This window comes from Paramisgurnus dabryanus, chromosome 15 (genome assembly GCF_030506205.2).
Source record: "Paramisgurnus dabryanus chromosome 15, PD_genome_1.1, whole genome shotgun sequence".
NCBI lineage: Eukaryota > Metazoa > Chordata > Actinopteri > Cypriniformes > Cobitidae > Paramisgurnus > Paramisgurnus dabryanus.
This window is the reverse complement of record NC_133351.1, coordinates 11,844,534-11,865,239: the sequence shown is the minus strand read 5'-3', so window position 1 is coordinate 11,865,239 and position 20,706 is coordinate 11,844,534. Positions and strand designations below refer to the sequence as shown.

Here is a 20,706-nt window from a genome sequence, read left to right as displayed (position 1 = left end):
AAAAGTACACATAGTGCCTGCTAAGCTTAGTAAACGTAATTGTCATTACTGTCATATCACTATAATCAATCATTCAATGACAGGCATTTCATGTACATACACTGTAGTGTACTAACCAACCATTAGGTTTATTAAACAATGTTGAGTTTAGATATTAAATTACTTTGTTGCACATCATTCATCTCATAGTCCATCTCTGTACCCCCTTCCCTTTCTCATTTCATCCAGAACCCATTTTATGTGATCTTGGAGAGTTTCTGTGTGGTGACCATCTGACCTGTGTGTCCGAAAGTTGGCTTTGTGATGGTGAACCAGACTGTCCAGATGGTTCAGATGAGGTGCTGGACAAATGTAAGTAACTCATCTACGTTTACACCCAACCACATAACTGCTAAACAGCTCATTATGTCTCAAACATCTCTACATTCCCATGTCTCCATGCATCTTATTGGTCTGGCAATACATTTGCATTACCATGCTCATGATAGATCAATGATTGTGGTCCTCGGCATTTTTAATTCTGCGTTCCATTTCATATGCAAAGTGAGTGGAATGATAGCTGGACGTTTTAGGGAAATGAGAGTCTTCCCTTTTTAATTCCTAATTGTATTCATGAATTGATGGAGCAGTTTATGCTAAAACATTGTGTCCAATGGCTGTGTGTCGATGCAGGATTTTTCTAGAAGAGCATAATTTATTACAGATCCAATGCAGGGTCGGTCAACTATTCTCACAACCGGTATTCTATTATCATTTAGATTAATCACATTCACTCTATTTTATTTATAATGCTTTCGAATGAATTCGGTGCATATTTATGATGGGAATTTGGAGGAGCTCATTTCCTTGGATTATGTATTGATAGGAAATGCATTTCCATCAGCTTTTCACAACAAAATGTAAAGCAGAATTTAATTTGTTGTTTGCAACACAGCGCTGACTGTAATTGTACGGGTGTGCTAACAACACACCGCTGTCATGGGGAATATTAATCATGGGATTGGACATACAGCACTCCAAGAAGTTGCCGTGTTTATAGTATTGGATCACGTATAAGTGCCTGCTTTGATATTTCCCAACACATATTTTTAAAGGTGTAGTGTGACATTTTGTTTTGTAGTTTATTTCTAAAACACTATTTCAACAACAGGACGTTATACCACAGTGCTGTACAACCATACATAATACATGAATAAATAAAAAAATAAAAACACTTTATAAAATAATAATTTTAAAAAGAAGAAAAGAAGATATTTTAAAGAGGAGTCTAACAAAACCCCTATGTGGTTTACAATGGGGGACAGCTTTCCTAGCATTCGACTGGATTTCTTGACACAAAGGTCACCAATTAGAGTGTCAAAAATAAGGATTTTCAAGCATTCAAACCATTTAAGAAATGTAACCAATATACATCTTAGACCCTGTTTACACTTGGTACCAACTCATTACCCGCCAGCCTTTTTAAAAAAGTTGCCCGACAGCATTTTTTTTTTTTTTGTTATTTTCATAGAAGTTTCACAAAATGCCTCCCAAGAAAACTAAATATAAACATACAAATATCAAAAGAATAGACCCTCTGCTTTCAAAAAAAAAAACACAAACAAACAAACAAAACAGGAAAAAACTTTTATCCTATGTATTGATTTGGTCTAAAATATGGGTAGTTTTCTTCAAAAATACCAAATTTTGAACAAAAAACTGAAATAATTGCATTTTTGTAAAGGATTTTTTTAGCGATCAAATTCAGAATGAAGATCAAAATATACACAGAGTTTAAACTGTTGTTGAATTTGTTGTTTATTCCAGTAACGTCCAAAAACTGTTCTGTAGCTAAATACTGTTATTTTTCGGATTTTCCCCAGATTATTATGATCTAACACCAAGTGACCAAAAAAAGTGAAAAAGACATGATTTTACTCATCCACTGCAAGTCATGAACATGCACAGACACAAATACTGGGTAACTACCACTGCAACAAATCAAACCAACTACTTCTGGGTTAAAAAGTTTGACTCTCCCTCTTTATTTATGTATTTACATTTTATATGGTATATAAGGCACACTTATTATACAAATTCACAATGAGCTTGCATATCTCGCGTAAAGTAAAGCCCACAAACCCTCATGCGAGGAAAAGCACGCAATGTGCATGTTAATGTGAAACTATAATAATAATAATAAAGACATATAATTTTTGTCCTTCAAAAAAAAAAAAAAAAAAAAAAAAAAATCGAGAATCGAATCGAATCGTGGCCTTAGAATCGAAAATGTAATCGATTTGAGGATTTGAAGAACCGTGACACCCCTATAACAAACTACACATTTAATTACAGATTTTTAATTGTAAATTTAGATTAATTTGTATGTAATTTAAGAAAACAGAATAGTGTAATATTGTATTTTTCTGTAATAAAACATACATTTTCTATATTTTGTCATTAATGACATAATACTTAAAATAACAGCCAAGCTGTTGATTGACAGATAATGTTTATAATTTTACAGATTTTTATTATAATGTTAAATAATGGTAAACCACCGTAAAAATATTTGAGTAATTGGTAATAAAATATGATATTTTTAACAGTGTAGTGGATAATACTGGAATTACAGATTACTGTAAAAACTCATCAGGGAAGCGTCATTGGCAAAAAAATGTTTTCTCTTAAAGGATAAGTCCATGTTCTTAAAAAAAAATCCAGATAATTTACTCACCACCATTTCATCCAAAATGTTGATATCTTTCTTTGTTCAGTCGAGAAGAAATTATGTTTTTTGAGTTCGCTAGATCGTTTCGCTAGATAAGACCCTTATGCCTTGTTTAGGATCGTTGAAACTCTGTTGAAAAAAACTGTTAAGTGTTAAGTGTTGGGGTCCATTAAAGTCCATTAAAATGAGAAAGACATCAACATTTTGGATGACATGGTGGTCAGTAAATTATCTGGATTTTTTTTTTTAAGAAAATGGACGAATCCTTTAGTTGACGTGATAACTCATCAATCGCGAAGAAAGAGTTAAGATGCTTTTTGGTCGATCAGATCACAAGTGAATCCCGCTAAATACAGGTGTAAACGGGGTGTAAAACGTTTTGAGCTCGTCCACTTTCGACCACATTCAGAGGTAATCGAAAACGCATTCAATTGGATTTGCTTATGTGGTGTAGACGCTCATGTGGTTGAATGTGTTTGAACAAAAGTCCTAATGTGAGATGTACCCAGAACGATATTTGGATATCGGTCCTGACTTCTAGTGCAAACCTACAGTGTTTGTTAGGCTATCATTGAGAAAAATTGTCAATTTAAACCTGCCATTTTCCCCATTTGAGTTTTAACGGCCCATAGACCATTCCCTTAAAGTAATAGTGACAGAAGCGGTTAAAAGTGTCCAAAAGAGATGGATTAAAAAAACAGCTGTGAACAGACATGTGTCTCTCTCGTCCACTTGTGATCCCATCTATCACATTAATAATATTTAATACCAGATGTAAACAGGGTCTTATATTTAGCTGGAAACAAAGAACAAAATATTTTACTCTTAACCCATTTCAAGATTAACCATTACAGGGTTAGTTTTGACATTGAAATTCCTTTAAACAAATTCATATTCCTCAAAGAAAGAGCTGACATTTTTCATTGGTTGATACTTGGAACAAATCTGAAGTTAATTAAAATTGAGAAGCATCTAATTTCTTTAAAATTGCTGAAAACTATTTTAATTGGTTGTACATATCTAACCAATGTATCACTCGCAGTGGAACTGTTTATTTCATGTCATGTCACTTCTAATATTCCTCAAATTATGTTGTGACTATTTGGTCTCATGTTAACAAAATATTAGAGAAAATCTACCCTCTCTGCTCTACATGTCTTCACTTGCTTATGGTTAATGTTATGGTTAACCCTTAAGGCTGAAGTGTAGTCTATATTCTATGTATGTCTATGTACTTTATAGTGTGCATGCCACAATATTCGTCATCAGAAGAGTTGCAAACTCTGCATACGTTGTAAGCGTAGGTTGCGTATGCGTACCCGTAAATAAACAGACTATACTTCGGACTTTAGTCATCTTGGTTTCATAAAAAATGCACGTGAAGTATTATAAACATTATGTCCTTGTTGTTGTCTCATTGTCATAGATGTTCCATTTTCCCAGACCAGCTATGTCAACTGTACTGCTGCTTCAGTACCAAATTGATCAAATTTGCATATTTATGATGCTGGTTTGCTCAAGTTCTGCCATAACAGAGAAATGTAATCACCACATTCCCAGAGCCTCCAGGGAAGGGCAGATGCAGGTTTTCAGTTCCACATGGCCAGCGGGAACCTGGATAGGATGCCCATCCAACTTCCTTCTGGGATGTCATTTTGGGTTAGCAGAGGAGCTGGGATACAGCCCACTTCTCTATAATGAAGAGAAAGATATTGTGAAGACAGTCTTGAAACTCTCCAAACACTTGTCAGGTGGTGCTACTTTGGACCTTGACAAGAAGGACTTTTGGACTGTGTAGTGTTTAACCCCTTATATGTCAGAGAATATTTTTAGGATACAAAGAAACTCATGAAATATACTGTCATGGCAGGTATTTCTGAGATATGTTTTACAGTATTTTCCCATGTGTTTAAGCTACTAATGCTTTTTGTTAGATATTTACTGTAACCTTTGTTATTTTTAAAATTGTGAAAATTATCTTTAAAAGGCTGAAATTGGGTCAACAGTTTAGATCCCTGAAATTTAGACATATTGTAAATAAGAGACCTTGTGCATACGAATAAAGTGACCATGCATCCACAAACTACCTCTTCACTGAAGAGAATTCACTTAGAAACGGGTTCTTAAGATTTTTAATAAAACGATATGGGTCATTTCAGCACTTCTCATTCAGTTTCATATGCTCCCTGCTTTTTTCTTCGGAGTGGAGTGCTCTTTATCAGGAAACACAAAGGCATGCTTCAGTGACAAATTGCTTTAGTCTTTTTCCTCCTTGAAGTTTGAATTGGATAGAGAGAGTGAGCAAGATTGATTTTTGTTTTGTTCTCATTTTTGCTTTCGGGGCAGGACTCTCAACCTTAGTAAGAAGATGCAGACTTGTGAGGCACAAGGCAAGGCCATGTTCTTGTTTTTCAAAACAAGACAACTGTTTTGTTTAAATTGTAAAGTACAGTACTAGCCCTGAAAATCTTCTTTGTTCAATGATACTCTTTAGTATCCTGGTTAAAAATTTAAAGGAGTAAAGATAATTAACCTATGACTCATATCATATCTGTTCTTTTGAAATCTTAAGAAATGAGAATCTTTTCACAGTCAACTTAGGTAATACAGAAATATTTACTGTAGTACCTCTTAGTACATATAATTAATAATTCTGCTAGAAGCTCTTCATAACATGAAGAACCTGTTTAGATGACATTTACATTTGCTATTTTCAAAACATTGACAATGTATTGTACATACAGTATGAAAGTATTTTGAAATAAATTTCCGATCAAGGACAAAAGCTTATTGTAGTGGTAGATTGCTGTCTGGATGGTTTCTGTATTGCACATCACTCAATTGAAGGTGGAGCCACTTACATGCGATATACATACATACATACTGTACTGCCATTAATATGAATGCTTTCTTTGATTATTTCACAACAATTGCGAGTAGGTGATTGCAGGGGCGAAAGTACAATTTTTCAGAAAAACTTAATTTTAAAAGATAATGTTTAAGACAGAGATATATTTTTGCTGTGGTCAATAACTCACAAGTGGGTCTATCAATACCAGGTGTAATTTTGAACAAATGTAAAACGACTTCAGTATAATTTTACTTTGAACATAGGTAGCGAATTGTTATTTTCTACCCTGCCAGCTGGGGCGGAGTAACACACAGGTGGGTCAAAAGTAACACAACAAAATAAGATAGATTTTTGTCTTACACTTGTTTTTAGTAATATACATGAATATGACCTTGTTAAAGCTCCCTTTTTGTGTTTTTAAAGCTTTGATTGTGTTTACAATGCGGAATATAACATGTGTTTATGTTTCACGTGTAAAAAACGCGGTATTTTTCACACAATTTACTTATCTTTATACCGCTGTTTTCACTCAAAACGGGCTGATGTCTTCCTTGTTCTATGAAGGCCCTCCTTCAGAAATACGTATCGAGTTCTGATTGTGTAGTTTGTTTAGTGTGTTGTGATTCGATAGCAGCTTAGCTTGCCGTTAGCTTAGCTGGCGACTGACGTATTCCTGTGGGTGGAGTTTATTCAAAAAACTGTTCTAGTGACGTCATTAAATCAGGAAGTAGAGGGCTGTAGTCCAAACCGGCCGTCCACTGTAGGCTTTGAAAGGGAAATTCTGTTAAAGAAAATAAATCGCCTGGCAGTAAACGTTGAGCTTTATCATTTGACAGGTATTATTTATGCTTTTAGCAACATTAAACACTAACTAGGGTTTCAAAAATGGGATCAGAAAGAACGTGACCTTTAAAATGTACCTGTAAATTTCATTTTTTTATTTCAGTTTCATCAAATGTTTCAAAAGCAAACTCACAGCACAAACTTGAGTTGTTGAGAATAAAAAAAAATTCAACAGTATGAACACTATGAAAATTAAACTAAATTAGAATAATATAAATTTCAATAAAATTTAACATAATGCAACAGAATTAGCAACGGGACAATAGTAACAAGTGTTACTTTCATCCCGACAAGACTCCCGATTTACTTTTATTTTGAAAAACTCTTAGAAGACAAACTTCAGCATGTGTTACAGCACTAAATAAACTGTAGATTGATCAGTACTGTAATACATAAAATGAGAAACACAATGCATTATAATACAAAAAATACTGCTTCAGGAATTTATTTATCATGGTTGAAAGCTTTCTGGACCTAGACGCGTAAAACGATGACGAAATAATGCAATATCTGTCAGCTCTTTCAAGGGTTGCATGCTAAAGATGCTGTCATAGTTTGGAATGCTAATGTAATCAGGGCTTTGAGAATATCACTTTGTTATTTTTGTCCTCGTTACTTTCGCCCCGGTTCTCCCCTACTTCTTATATAAACCAATTGGTATCTATCATGTAAATAGTTGTTTGTTTGTTTTTAAATCTATTTTTAAAAGCTTCATAATAAAATTACAATCAAAGTAGGTTGACATTTGAGCTTGGGGGGACAGAATGGTCTATCATAGTATCTAAACCAGAACAAGTGTTATGATTTTTACCAAATAATTTAATTATTTCAATTTTCTCAACTTAATTAAAACATTTTCATTCACTTAATTAAATGAACATAGCCTGAATGTTGGATAAAAATAAAACATGATAATGGATTTTTGATAAATATTTGGCAACAATTTAATGGTATTCTCAAGAGAACATCTCAGGAATTAAATTACTGATGGTAACTGAACCCCTTTATATTTGGTTAAACAACCACAAAAGACTATAGACGGTTTCAGCAGTAACAACATAAACAAGCTGCTTTCGTGGTCAACACGTAACTTCCGGTAAACTCTGCTAAGAATCAATAACAACAAATTCTTTTTAAAGTAGTTTATTTATATAACTAGCTAAATAAACAACACGTAGATTACCTAGAAAACCAAACATTTGTTATTTTTGTTGAGGTATTTGTTCAAGAGTTTAGTTTAGCAACTAGTAGACCATAAAAAAAAAAACAGAAACCGGAAGTGAAGTTCTGACCAGACGCTTAACCGCGACAATGCACATGTGTATGATGAAACCATCTATGGAATCTATGGAATCTTTTCCAGTCCCTGTTACTGTTTGACACACCTTTTTGTTATTTGGCACACACATAGCCATGGCATATTTTTACTCAAAATATACAGTATTACTAAATAAAAATGAACAATTTCAAATAAATGGAGAATGTATTTAAGAGCTGAAGTGCATACAACCAAATAAATTTGACCAGGGTCATTTACAATTAAGAGGAGGTCTGACAAAAATTGCTTGTTGTCGCTTTCCGTCACACATGCATAGAAATACTTATAGATTTTATAAACACTCTGCTCAGGGTGGTTTTCTTTGGCCATTTTCATGCTAAAATAAATGGAGAGTAAATGTGTCTATTCCCCAGGAGATCTGGCACCTGCAGAATGGAGTTTTGAGAGGTAATGTAGCATAGCATCTTGTTATTGAGCCGAGGGACAGGCATTTTGCATTATGCAATGTTTACCTCAAAGGTGGGCTTCAGATTGAATGGAAATTCTGGCAAAAAAAGCTGGGTTGGGCAAAATGTATAAGCTCATCAGCCGACACATGATTACCATCTTTGAAGTGCATGCTGTATTTCACAAGCACGCACAGTATACGTTTTGAGGAGGCAGCTGCATTCAAATGTGTGTTAAAACATATCACTTCAACATTTTTCTCTAGGGATATGTTTCTTTTGGGGCATATTTATCTGTGAAATCCAGGCTAACGTTTTATAATCTATTTAATCTTGGACATGACCTTGCTTAGTCAATATTACACAATGTGTTTTATATTATAAAAGGGAAAACTATTTTATGTACAGAAAAGACAGCTGGGTTTTCACAGGCACAGGTTTGAATGTCTGTGTGTATAGCACCACATATATGTAAGTCAGTCATAAGTTCAGACATCCAGGAGGTTTGGCATGTGGGCAGGGGGCTTTGGAGATGATCCTTTTAATTTAGTGGGATCCTCTGAGCTGTGGGAGCCAAGCTGATTCACTTCCTGTGGATGATGCCATCTGTTTGAGGGCAGCAAAAGATAGGCAGTCCAAACAAAGGCAAAGCTTTTAAACTGCCTGCATGTATAGTGGGTTGCTGCTTACAAAAGGTTGAAACTGATTAGATTTTTTACTGAGGTGTTGTCACCTTGATGTTGACACACAATATATTTGAACTTATAAAATGCTAGCTGGATATTTACTCATCTCTATCATATATTGAATACCTCTTTTGTGCCTACTGTACATCAGATGTGTAACAAATGTTTAGTTTGTGTTATATACAGTAACACGATGTTTTTGGCAGATATCGTGCCGGTGCTAGTTAAAGATTCTAGGTTTCTCGACAGATATTTCGGTCCTCTGCCAGTTCCCAACAAGTCTTTCACTCCTCTGCTCTTTTTCTTGGGGACAAAATCACTAGCTTGTCACCAGAAGGCCTCTGAAAAGAGCATATTTCAACACCTAGACAGCCTTGATGTCGTGATACCTCTGGATGACATCAAACTTCTAAAGCCTACATTAACCCCCTGCTGTTGTTGTAGAGGGCTCTGTTGGTGTACGCTAAGCTTAGAGGAGGGAACGCAAACAGATGGTTGTCATTCAGTGAAGAAAATGTCAACTGTGTGACAAAACAGAATAAAGACCTTCACCTTCGTGCTACTGAAAATAATGAACAGTATGTGTATATTTGTCTTTCAGTTCTTTGTTAAACCTTCAATCTGTAACTTGTTTCTTGAAAAAAACAATAATCAGTTATACAGTGCCAGGTCTCCTTACCTTCACCCGATTCACGATGTTAAGCTTATAATAATGATTTAAGTTGAGCTGTCGGGTCACGGAAAATGTCAGGTTGACTTTAGCTCACTTAAAGGTAAGTACTGTAAAGTGCTGTTTCTCAATTTCGGTGCTCACAACAAGCCGGAGTTGTTTGGATGTCTCCTTGTATAAAACACTAGATTCAACTCATCAGCGTGTTAACAAATCTTCAAGTTTATAGCCATTTTTACACAGAGATTAAGGAAAATGCATAGAAAATGCATCAGGGATTTGTCCGGGATAGTTTGATTTTTGGGTCGTTCACACTGCCTATAAATTTGTGTGTGCATTCATGTGCACACATACCTCCCGTAAAGACACATGCCATATTTAAAGTCCTGCATTTGGTAGTTTATTTAACAGCGTCTGAAGTTTGCAATTTATCCGTGATTTCTCTGGAGAAACCATGTGTGCGTGTATTTTAGCTCTTTTCCCGCCATTGACGAGTTAACTGGTTAGTTAAGAAAAAAACGCTTCACTGCCAATGACATGTTTTTCCTGCAATCCATATTTCCGCTATTATCCACCAGGTGGTGTTCTTACACAACTTATAATACCTGGAAGTATTCCCTTAGGGCAAACTGTTCAAACTCCATGTATGTTTTGAGGATCACTCTAAATCTGTTCTCTATTAGAAGTTCTTCACAAAATTGGAATTATTTCAGCTTTTTGTTCAAATTTTGTATTTTTGAAAAACCTACCCATATTTGAGAGGTGATAAAAAGAGAATAAATGAAGGTGGATTTTTTGTTGTTGTTTGAAAGCAGAGGGTGTCTTTTCATTTGATATATTGTATTTTTATATATTTAAAAAAGAACATTTTCTGGAGGATAGTAAACTTTTGTGAAAATGACTAACCCTAACCCTAAAGGGCTCGTTATAGCCGTGCGAAGGTCCTACGGCGTAGCCGCGACGGCGTAGGTTCTGCGTTGGTTTTCATTTATACTTTTGCGTCGTTGTCCGCGTCGACATGCAAACACACAGCCAGAACGCTGGTAGGCAGTAATCACGCGTGTAACCACAGTAGCAGCGCAAACGTGAAAGAAGAAGAAGCTTAGCAAGTTAACCCACAAACGAAGAAGAAACAGCAACTTGTTGTGTATAATTTGAGAAGACCAGCAATGATGGAAGTAAATAAACAGTGACTTTTGTTGCAGTTTGAGTTAAATCACTCCTCAACTTAGCTCATCTTTGTTTTCACCGTCACAAACGGAAACCTGACGGGAGGGGTTCTGGTGGACCAATCACAGCGCTTGTGGTCCGTGTAGATCTGATGCGCTGTTAAATTTTTTCAGGCTACGCAGAGCTACGCACAGGCTACGGGGCGTAGAACGCACGACTATAAATCAGGCTTAACTTTAAAAAAAACTTTGGCGAGGAAAGAGTTAGTTTATGACAAGATCATAAGGAGTGATGTTCTGTCAAGCTGGTGATTGATCTCAGCTTCATTCTAGTTTGCTGACATTTTTTTTATTTGTCAATGTTGATCTGCGTTTAAATCCCTTTGACAAAGAGCTGAACCACAAATTCTGGTTGCGATGACACACCTCATCACGGCACGCCCCTGTTTCTGCGTCTTGTTCAAACTGAATGTTTTACATAAATGTTACGGTAATGTTATTAGGTCCTTTTATGGGAGTGATCCAGAATATTTATGGGACATGTTTGTGTTGTGGCAGAAGCCTCTCTGCCAATTTTACATCAATTTTCGTGGACCAAAGTGCTGTGTGAATGGGATATATGATTGTTCGACTTCAGTAGCGCCACATAAACCGATCAACATGTGCTTCCCAGTCTCACGAAATTATGTACCTATAGTCACGTACATTTTTTAAATGTATTTTTTTCGTGAAACTATCACGAATTTTCAAGTTTTTTCATGATCGTATCACAAATTTCTGTTTATGTGTCATTGTCACGTATTGGTTAATCAACTGCTTTTTCCTGTTTTCAAACCATTGTCGCTTCGGTTTAGGATTAGATTTGGTGTTTGCATTAGGATGACACTTTAAGTATTGGTTTATACTATTTTTTCTGATTTATTCTGATTTTTAAACCATTGCCGCCTGGCGTTAGGGTTAGAGTTGGGTTTGGATGTCATTTTATGTAAATCTAACCTTAAACCAATATATGACAATGACACATAAACAGAAATGTGTGATACAATCATGAAAAAAAGCGGAAATTCGTGCAAGTATCACGAAAAATAATAAAAATATTACGTGACTATATGTACGTAATTTCGTGTGACTGGGCTGGCATATGACATCACACAAAAGCATTTTGAGAGTAGAGGACTCTCTCTGCTTTCAAATCATTCTTGTGGTGCTCCTCTATAGATCAATTTTATCCACCTTATTTTTGACGTAAATGCGGGCGCCACCATCTTTCCGCTCATATGGGTTAAACCTTTTGCTAGGGATACGATTCTGCCGTTTTGACTGGCATTTTAATGCTTATTATGAAATCCAGGAAGACCGGCATAATTTGTGCAGTTAGGGTTATAATAGCTGATACAAACGCAGTAAATCTCTACAAAACATTTGTTTTAACCATAATACACGCACAAGAACTGAATGTGTATGTGGCACACGTGTATCTATTAACTGTATCCACACATCCATCCAGTAAACATTTCATAGAAACTGACAGTGCTGTACAGTATTTACCTTTTTGTGAGCTGAAGTCAAATGACGTCAAACTGACAACACTGCTATATATAAAATGACCTACAATTTTGTATTTCCTGTACATAGTAGGGGGACTTAAGAGCATAATTCTTTCTTTAAAAAGTGCAAGTGTGGTGCAGGTAAATGTAAGGCAGATTTAGTTATTTGTAAATGTTATACACATGATTCACATCACTGCTGAAGTGCTGAAGATATACTGTCCTATTTCATTTGATTAAATCATTTATTTTATATTGACTAAAGCATTGCTCTGTTTGTACACTAGAGGGTGTACACATTAATTTGTTATCGGTGAGAATTGCACAATATCTGTTTGAATGTTATTCTTTAATTCAAATAAAATGTGTACCCCATCATCACCACCACGTTTATCACAGTTAGGTAAGCACTACTATACCATACCTGTAGTGTAACTATGCATACTTTGTATAACGTAGTCCAAAACTGCATTCTCTCACAATTTTATTGAGTTGAGACCGAGCCAAGGGTTATGCTTTGCTTGAGAGTACAGTACATTTATTCCCACAGTAATGAGTTGGCAGGCTTGAAAACAATGCTGTAAAATATGTTCCCTGTAAATAATTGTTTGCAAAGAAGTAGAATTTTGGCTCTCATGATCCAAAGAACCTATGCATTATTTATATGAATATGAATGCCATTTATACCGAGGTGGTTTTCCTTGGAACGGAGCCCACACAGATAATCTACATAACAACAGACATCAAAGCTCAGGGTATATAAATTCAATCATCTTCACTATGGATCCTAACACAAAACCTTTTGAATGCATTGAAGCTTTCCGAGGGACTAAATTGCATTGTTTAAAAATGCATGGGAGTGCGAATGTGCCGATTCTCCTGCAGGGGCCGGAGTGTGATGTATGGACACTTTATTGAACAGTGAGTGGTTTTGTATGTGATGTATTAACAGGCGGTGGTTTGGAAAGCATACCCTGACGGAGGAAGTGATGGCTCCATTTCATAGGATGTTGATTACATTGCGCTATGATGATGAATTAGTTTAATTAAATCCAGCCAATGATTTACTGATGATACATGCCAATACAAGCCAAGAAACAATGGGTTATGTGCATGGTTACTGCCCTGTGGACTTTTTCATTGAACTATTTTATTCTTATTAAGGAGTGCTGGTATGTGTGGTGGTTAAGGTTTAAGGTTTGAAATCAGTAGGTTGCTGGTTTGATCGGCATATTAAGGTTGGTTAACCTAAGGTTGCTTCTTAAAGGGGGATTGTTCCTCTGGGTTTATGATGCAATGCTGTAGAATGTTAAAAGTTATCCGGTTTAACAAGAAACAAATAATAGTATGGTGGGATTAGATGTCACCAGTGTCACTAGAGCTTTTCACACACATATTACAGAAAATACACCGAAAATGTGTCCAGGATTTGTCTGGAGATTGTTTGATTTTGGTTTATTTACACTGTTGGTGATTCCCTGGAATCTGTGCTTGCCTTCAGACCCATCCCATTAAGACACATGGGGCCCTATCTTGCACCCAGCACAATTGACTTTGTCAGTGACGCATGTATCATTCGTATTTTGCACCGGCGCACAGCGGGTTTTTCCCTCCACAGACGCACGTCGGCAAACTAGGGAATGAACTTGCGCTCCCTGGGCGGTTCAGCGCAAAAAAAGGAGGCATGTTGTGGCGCAAACCATCCCTGTTGCTATTTTGCGGTTTCAAAAAACAATTGCACCACTGACCAAAAAAAAAAACTAGTCTAAAGTCAGTGGCGCGTTCCGCGTGGTTCATTATGCTATTTTAAGAGCGCATGCTTGACCATAATGTATAGCGTGCACAACGCGCACACACTTTGCTTATCTAATCTACACAGATGCAACAGTTATTTTTGCAAATCATAAATTGTTACACTAAAAAATATTACACATGAGATAAAGGGAATCATAGTGGTGAGCATTGTGGTGACAGTTTTTATTTATTGTGTGGCTGCGTTAAAAAATTCTCATGCAAATAACGATTAAAATATTTTCATAAGAAACCTTAATGTATATGAACTTGATTTGTAAGTGTACTTTGGGGTTGGACCTTGCTTGCATTTCTTGGGTCCGATTTCAAAGCCCCCAAACCCTTTCAGCGGTGAGGGTGGACGCAGCGATTTAGGGTTTAGTTACTCTTTAAAGGGAATGTTGGATAGCGTTCTGATTGGTTTATTTGACGTTACGCCCAAACCACACCTATGAATAATGAACCTACTTCAGACCAACCCCTTATTGATTTGCGCCTGGCGCAAGAGTTATTTCTCCCGCCGGTAAAATAGCATCAGCGCCCAAGATCCGCCTACAAAGTCACTTGCGCATTGCGCTTGGCACTTCCGGAAATGTTTCTGGAAATGTTACGCCAATGTTACTAGTTACGGGAGCGACCCCAGATTCAATTACGGGTAAATTATGGGAATTTTCTGGAATCAACGTGTTGTGTGAAAGGGGCTTAGGAGTGAAAGCAGATCGTACTAAAAAATACTGAAATCATTACGAAAAAGTTATGAATTATGGTGAGATATTGTGCTAAACATATTGTTTGTTTAGTTAGACAAATGCAAATGCGAGATGCGAGTAAACAGAAAATCACACTTTAATGAATATCTGAACTGTGAGCGTATAATTGGCCAGAGGCAGAAAGTCATCATCATTCATAGGCTTTAATAAGGCTGTCAACCATGCCATTAAAAATCATCTGCATCCTCATCTAAAATTACTGCCTTGTGTTTTAAATCCAATAAAGAGAAGTGTTTTCATTAGCGCCTCACACCGCAGTAAGGGCATGGGACAGACGTGTGTTTACGTGGCCTCAGGTGGAGATTACAAATGCAGACAGTGTGGCCTGAAGCTAATTATTTTGACATTTGAAGATAAACCAAGGTGGACATCGAAATGAATGTCACTGCCTTTCAGAACCAACTTACTGCCATTAAAAAAAACACACCGGACAACAACCCTGTACCTAGGGTTGGGTACCAAAATCCGTTCCGGCTCCCCTAGAAGTAAACATTAGATTTTTACCGTTTTGGAATCCATTCAGCCGATCTCTGGGTCTGGCGCTACCACTTTTAGCATAGCTTAGCACAATCCACTGAGTCTGATTAGACCATTAGCATCACGCTAAAAAAAAAAATAACCAAAGAGTTTCCTATTTAAATCTTGACACTTACATCGTGTACTAAGACAGACGGAAAATTAAAAGTTGCGATTTTTTTTTAGACAGATATGGCTAGGAACTAGCATTCTGGCATAATAATCAAGGACTTTGCTGCCGTAACATGGCTGCAGGAGGTGCAATGATATTACCCAGCGGATGAAAATATCCCCTTGGTTACTTTCAGTAACATGGGACTATTTTTGGCACTGCATAATATCAAAGGTAAAAATCAAATGTTTAACCCTAGGGTAGCTGGAAAATGAGCATATTTTCAAAAAAAGTTGAGTGTCCCTTTAAGAGCACTGACCAAATTATGTCGGTACTACTGAGTACCGGTTCACATTAAAATCTAATTTTGGTTCATGAGAAGTAAGGTAAGGCACATTAAATATTGATTGAAGATATTTTATTTGCTCTTTTTTTACGAATGCAGACCTTCTGGGAGGAAAACATGTTTGCTTTTAGTTTTAAGATAAGATCTTATTAGTTTTGAGTGGTTGAGTCTTGTGATAAAATGTGAACAGTACCCAACCCTAAATTGCAAATATAGGTTGTGAGAGGAAAGAAGTAAAGCACATAGTTAAAGGGGACATTACAGCTGTTCTCTCCTACTGTAGCTGAAAAATGTTCAATGCCGGCAGACCAACAGCATCTTGACAGTCTACTGTACTACTGCCAAGAGCATCAACAAGAGGCCGATTGCAAAAAAGCTAATAAACAATGAAAAAAAAAAAATTCAAGTGACTTGTTTGCACACAACCACAAAGGTTGGGTCTGCTCAGCCAGATTTTCAGAGTACTTCAATCCTTGTTTGTATGTGTGAATTTAAATAAGATTTCTTAAAGGAAATGCTAGTGTGTTTATAAGGCAGAAAAAAAGGCTCTGTATAAATGATGCATTTGTGTAGGGTTATGATTCCATCTGCCTTGTTTTTAGGTTATTACACTGAGGAATTAAGGATTTAAAGTCCCTGTGAACAATAAGTCGTGATCAACTTCCGTATTGTGACATATTTCCGTGTGAATGAAACGATATATCAGATGAGGAAAATAGTATGTGCGGCTTGTGTTTTCCACTGTTAATTGATTGAATCTGTCAATGGAGGTGCCCTGTTTTGTTCATGCATGTTAAGTGAATGCTTTTAAACAACATATTCTCTGTGGACCATAATGCAAAGTTTATCTCTGAACCGTAACTGCTTTCCTGTATGGATTTAGTTGTTTAGGTGGATACTATTGCTCTGTTTAGACAGAAATGGATTAAGCACTCAGAAGTGGAGTGACAGCCGTGTTTAGTTGCAGTGTTTTCAAGACCATAGTCCCTGTGAAGCGGCTTTATATAGCTACTGTAAATATGTAACATATACTGCAATGACAGCTAAGATTTCCTGCTGGATAAGAAAATGATGTTATTGTCATGTTATGTTCTTTTGCTCAGGCACATAGAAGGTGACCTGCATGCACGCGCTTTAATTTTCTCAACTCTTAGACGCTTTTATGAGGTGTTTCATACTCTGGAGCATCAAATCACTTTAAAGGGTTCAACAAAACCGTATTTGCATACATATGAACATTACATCTAGAAGCCTGCGTTCCTTTGCGGTGTGATAAACTAAACCATGCCTGTGCACCCCCTGTGGAGGACCGTGCGCTTTTCATTAAAAATAAAAGATAGCAAAAATACCATAGATAGGGAGACATTGGGTTTACTTTGAGGACTAACTGCTGTAGAGAAGTCTGTTGGCTTGTGCTCTCTTCGGACCTGAGGCTTTTCTTTGGTTGGTATTGATGATGGTGAAAGAGGAAGTAAAAAGACATGCTCTGGGACCTCATATACTCCAAATAGTTTGCTTTTCTGTCCAAGGTCAGTATAAAACTGCCTTTACTTTCTCGAATGCCACTGCGCTGGACGTTTGAAATGTCGGTGACCTAAAGCAAAGGAGGGAAAATAAATATTGTGTCTGAGTGTGTGTGTGTGGAAGAGAAAAGAGAGGTAGAGAGGACATTAGAAAAAAGATAGAGAGAAAGATGAAGAAGCTGTCGATAGAGACATTTTAACAGTAAAGTGAATTTTTTAATGTGTCCATCTACTAATATATATACAGTGAGGAAAATAAGTATTTGAACACCCTGCTATTTTGCAAAATCTTCCACTTAGAAATCATGGAGGGGTCTGAAATTGTCATCGTAGGTGCATGTCCACCATGAGAGACATAATCTAAAAAAATCCAGAAATTACAATGTATGATTTTTTAAATACTTATGCACTGCAAACAAGTATTTGAATACCTGAGAAAGTCAATGTTAATATTTGGAACAGTAGCCTTTGTTTGCAATTACAGACGGTCAAACGTTTCCTGTAGTTTTTCCCCAAGTTTGCACCCACTCCTCCACACAGATCTTCTCTAGATCAGTCAGGTTTCTGGCTTGTCGCTGAGAGAAACTGACTTTGAGCTCCCTCCAAAGATTCTCTATTGGGTTTAAGTCTGGAGACTGTCACGCCACTCCTTGGTTATCCTGGCTGTGTGCTTCGGGTCATTGTCATGTTGGAAGACCCAGCCTCGACCCATCTTCAATGCTCTAACTGAGGGAAGGAGGTTGTTCCTCCAAATCTCGCATGTTGTGATTTCTGGTTTTTGTTTAGATTATGTCTCTCACAGTGGACATGCACCTACTATGACAATTTAAGACACCAAAATAGCAGGATGTATAAATACTTATTTTCCTCACTGTATATATATATATATATATATATATATATATATATATATATATATATATATATAATGATCTGCGCTCTTATAGAGGTAATGGGTTCGAATCCAGGGAACACAAATGCTAATAAAAATTGTTGAGTTTGTAATGCACTTAAAGTAGTAATGTATATTATCTGCAGTTATGGGCCCGGTTGCATAAAGCACCTTAAGTTTTTCCCTTAAGTATGACACTTAAGGGGTAAATTCCCCTTACCTAATGTAAGACAATAATTTAAGGATGTAGCATATAATCCCTTAAATAGTTCTTTTAGGTAAGGGTAATCGTTAAATGTTTCACGACAGTGACCCAGGTTTGTTGTTATAAAATACTATTGTTGACATGGAGATGCAACAGAAAAAAAGTGTTTTTTTTGCAACACCCTTAAGTTTAAGGGAAACATAAGGGTGAACTTAAGGAAAAAATACACTTAAGGTGCTTTATGCAACCGGGCCATGGTCTTGTGGTAATGACTAGATTATCTATTTTCACCAAAAACTCCCTGTGAATGCATTTTTATGTACTGTAATACAAATAGTACATACAACTAAATACAAATGTACAACTAAACATACAAACTGCAACTACACAAAAAAAAAAGGTCACTGGGGTGGTACCCTTTCAAAAAGTGTTACGCAACGCATCCTTGATTCTGCTTCACGTTTTCTAAAAAAAATGGGATGGAATATTTATGCAATTTTATGCAATGAACTGGCAAAAACTGCGTGAACTTGCAAAAACTGTTTGCAGCTTTTCATAGATGTTCACGTCGCGTAATTACGTCACTTCTTACATTCCAATGATAACAGGGGACATGGCTGGCCATGTGTGAAGTAAATGCAACATTTTCAACTTTCTGCAAAGATATATATGACTTTTTGCTACAAAAATGCGGGGATTAACTATTCAATCCCCACATATTTTGCGAGCAGAAATCTGCAATTTATGCGGCAAAGTGCAGGGTATTTAAAAAATGCGACCCCCGTATAAACATGCGGACTTTGGCTGATTATGCATTGAATCATGCGATAGCATAAACGCGTTTTTCTGGAGGGACTGATAATAGGTACATATTGGTACCAAAGGGTGCATTTTAGTACCCCAATTGTACATACAGTACTGGTACGGTACCTCAAAGGTGCGTATTGATACCAAATGCATACATATCTGTACCTAAGCCACCTGTACCCGTGGTGGCCGGTGACTTTTTTTGAGGGCGTCACAAGCTCGTCACAACATGTATTTAGCCTCAATTCAAAATATGTGTTTGGCGCGTCATGTAAATTATGTGCATCATGCATCTTGTCAAAATAAGTGTCTGCTGCACACGGGTCTAAAGGGTTTATGATAAAAGTGACACGTTTCTTTTATCATAAACCCTTTCGACACCTGTGCAGTAGGCACAGATTTTGACAAGACGCATGATGCACATGGTTCACATGACGCAACGAACACATATTTTGAAATGACAAGCAACACACATGACACTCTGAACACACATTTTCAATTTGCGCCTCTCGGAAGAGAAGTCACCAGTAGTAGTAAATAAAAATCTTGATACTGATGTTGCACTATATGTCAAATAAAAAAAAAAAACAGGGATAAACATTTAGAAACTGGTCTTGCAACCTTTTAAATAAATATTCTATTAGCAATAAAAATATCCTCAGATATTTTAACAAACCTGGCATGACAAAATATGAATGGAAGTAGAAAGCACTGATCTGGTTAAAAAACAGTAAGCTCTCCTCTTTTCCTTTTTTGCTGTTTAGATAGCCTGGGGTTGTCACAGACAGAGGTGTATTTTCAGGACACTTATTTCAATGACGACTGTCTGATCTACTAGAGACATTTATTGCATTCCAAAAAAGGCTCTCACAACATCTCCAGAAGTTCATTGAGTTTGCCATGATAACTAATTTAATTTTTTTCCATCATTTCACATTTCAAGATTAAAGAAACAGAATGTAAGATTTCAGCCGAAAGGCTTTCGTTACACATAGATTTAGCTATTCCCAGCTGAGCTCTCGTCTATCACATTGCGAAAAGTGGGTAAATATCACCATGGTTTTTTAATTAAAAGCAATATGTGGGGGACAGGAAAAGGACTGCAGGAAGGGTTTGTTTTGGCAAGGAACTGTCTTTAAATCGACATCGCAGGAAGTTAATGAAAAGGCCAAAGCACTCTTCGTTTGTTGAAGGTCTACTTTGTATGGAGCAGTCGTACAGAGTCCATCTGTATGCTTATTGTTCTCCACAAATCATCTGATTTCCTGAGACTCTTGGTTTCTTCAGGCAACTAATTGAGGTTTGTATTTACATTTTATGCTGAAGGCCTTTTAACACCAGGGCCAGACAGCTGGCATGGCAGAAGACCTTGAGCTGGAATGAATTCGAGTGAGATAATGTGTGCATTTGTAAGAGGACTTCAACGTCTTAACGGTATGTATGGGTTCACGTGACCTTAGACTTGCCCTTTATTGCTTTCAAAGGTTGAATGGCAATTTGGCACTTGAGATCTGCTAAGCATTACATAATTTCCAATACTGAG

General features: G+C 36.6%; 1 protein-coding gene across 2 annotated transcripts in view; it reads left to right on the top strand.

Annotated features, from left to right (window-relative positions):
* The window catches only part of lrp1bb (low density lipoprotein receptor-related protein 1Bb), a 379,953-nt gene that overhangs the window by 90,796 nt on the left and 268,451 nt on the right, over positions 1–20,706 (top strand). Inside the window, exon 2 of one of the 2 annotated variants that reach the window (XM_065251975.1) lies at positions 229–351. The exons of the other annotated variant lie outside the window; for it this stretch is intronic. Coding sequence (XP_065108047.1) covers positions 229–351 — 123 coding nt within the window. The remainder of the gene's footprint in view (positions 1–228; positions 352–20,706) is intronic. 2 annotated transcript variants of the gene reach the window in all.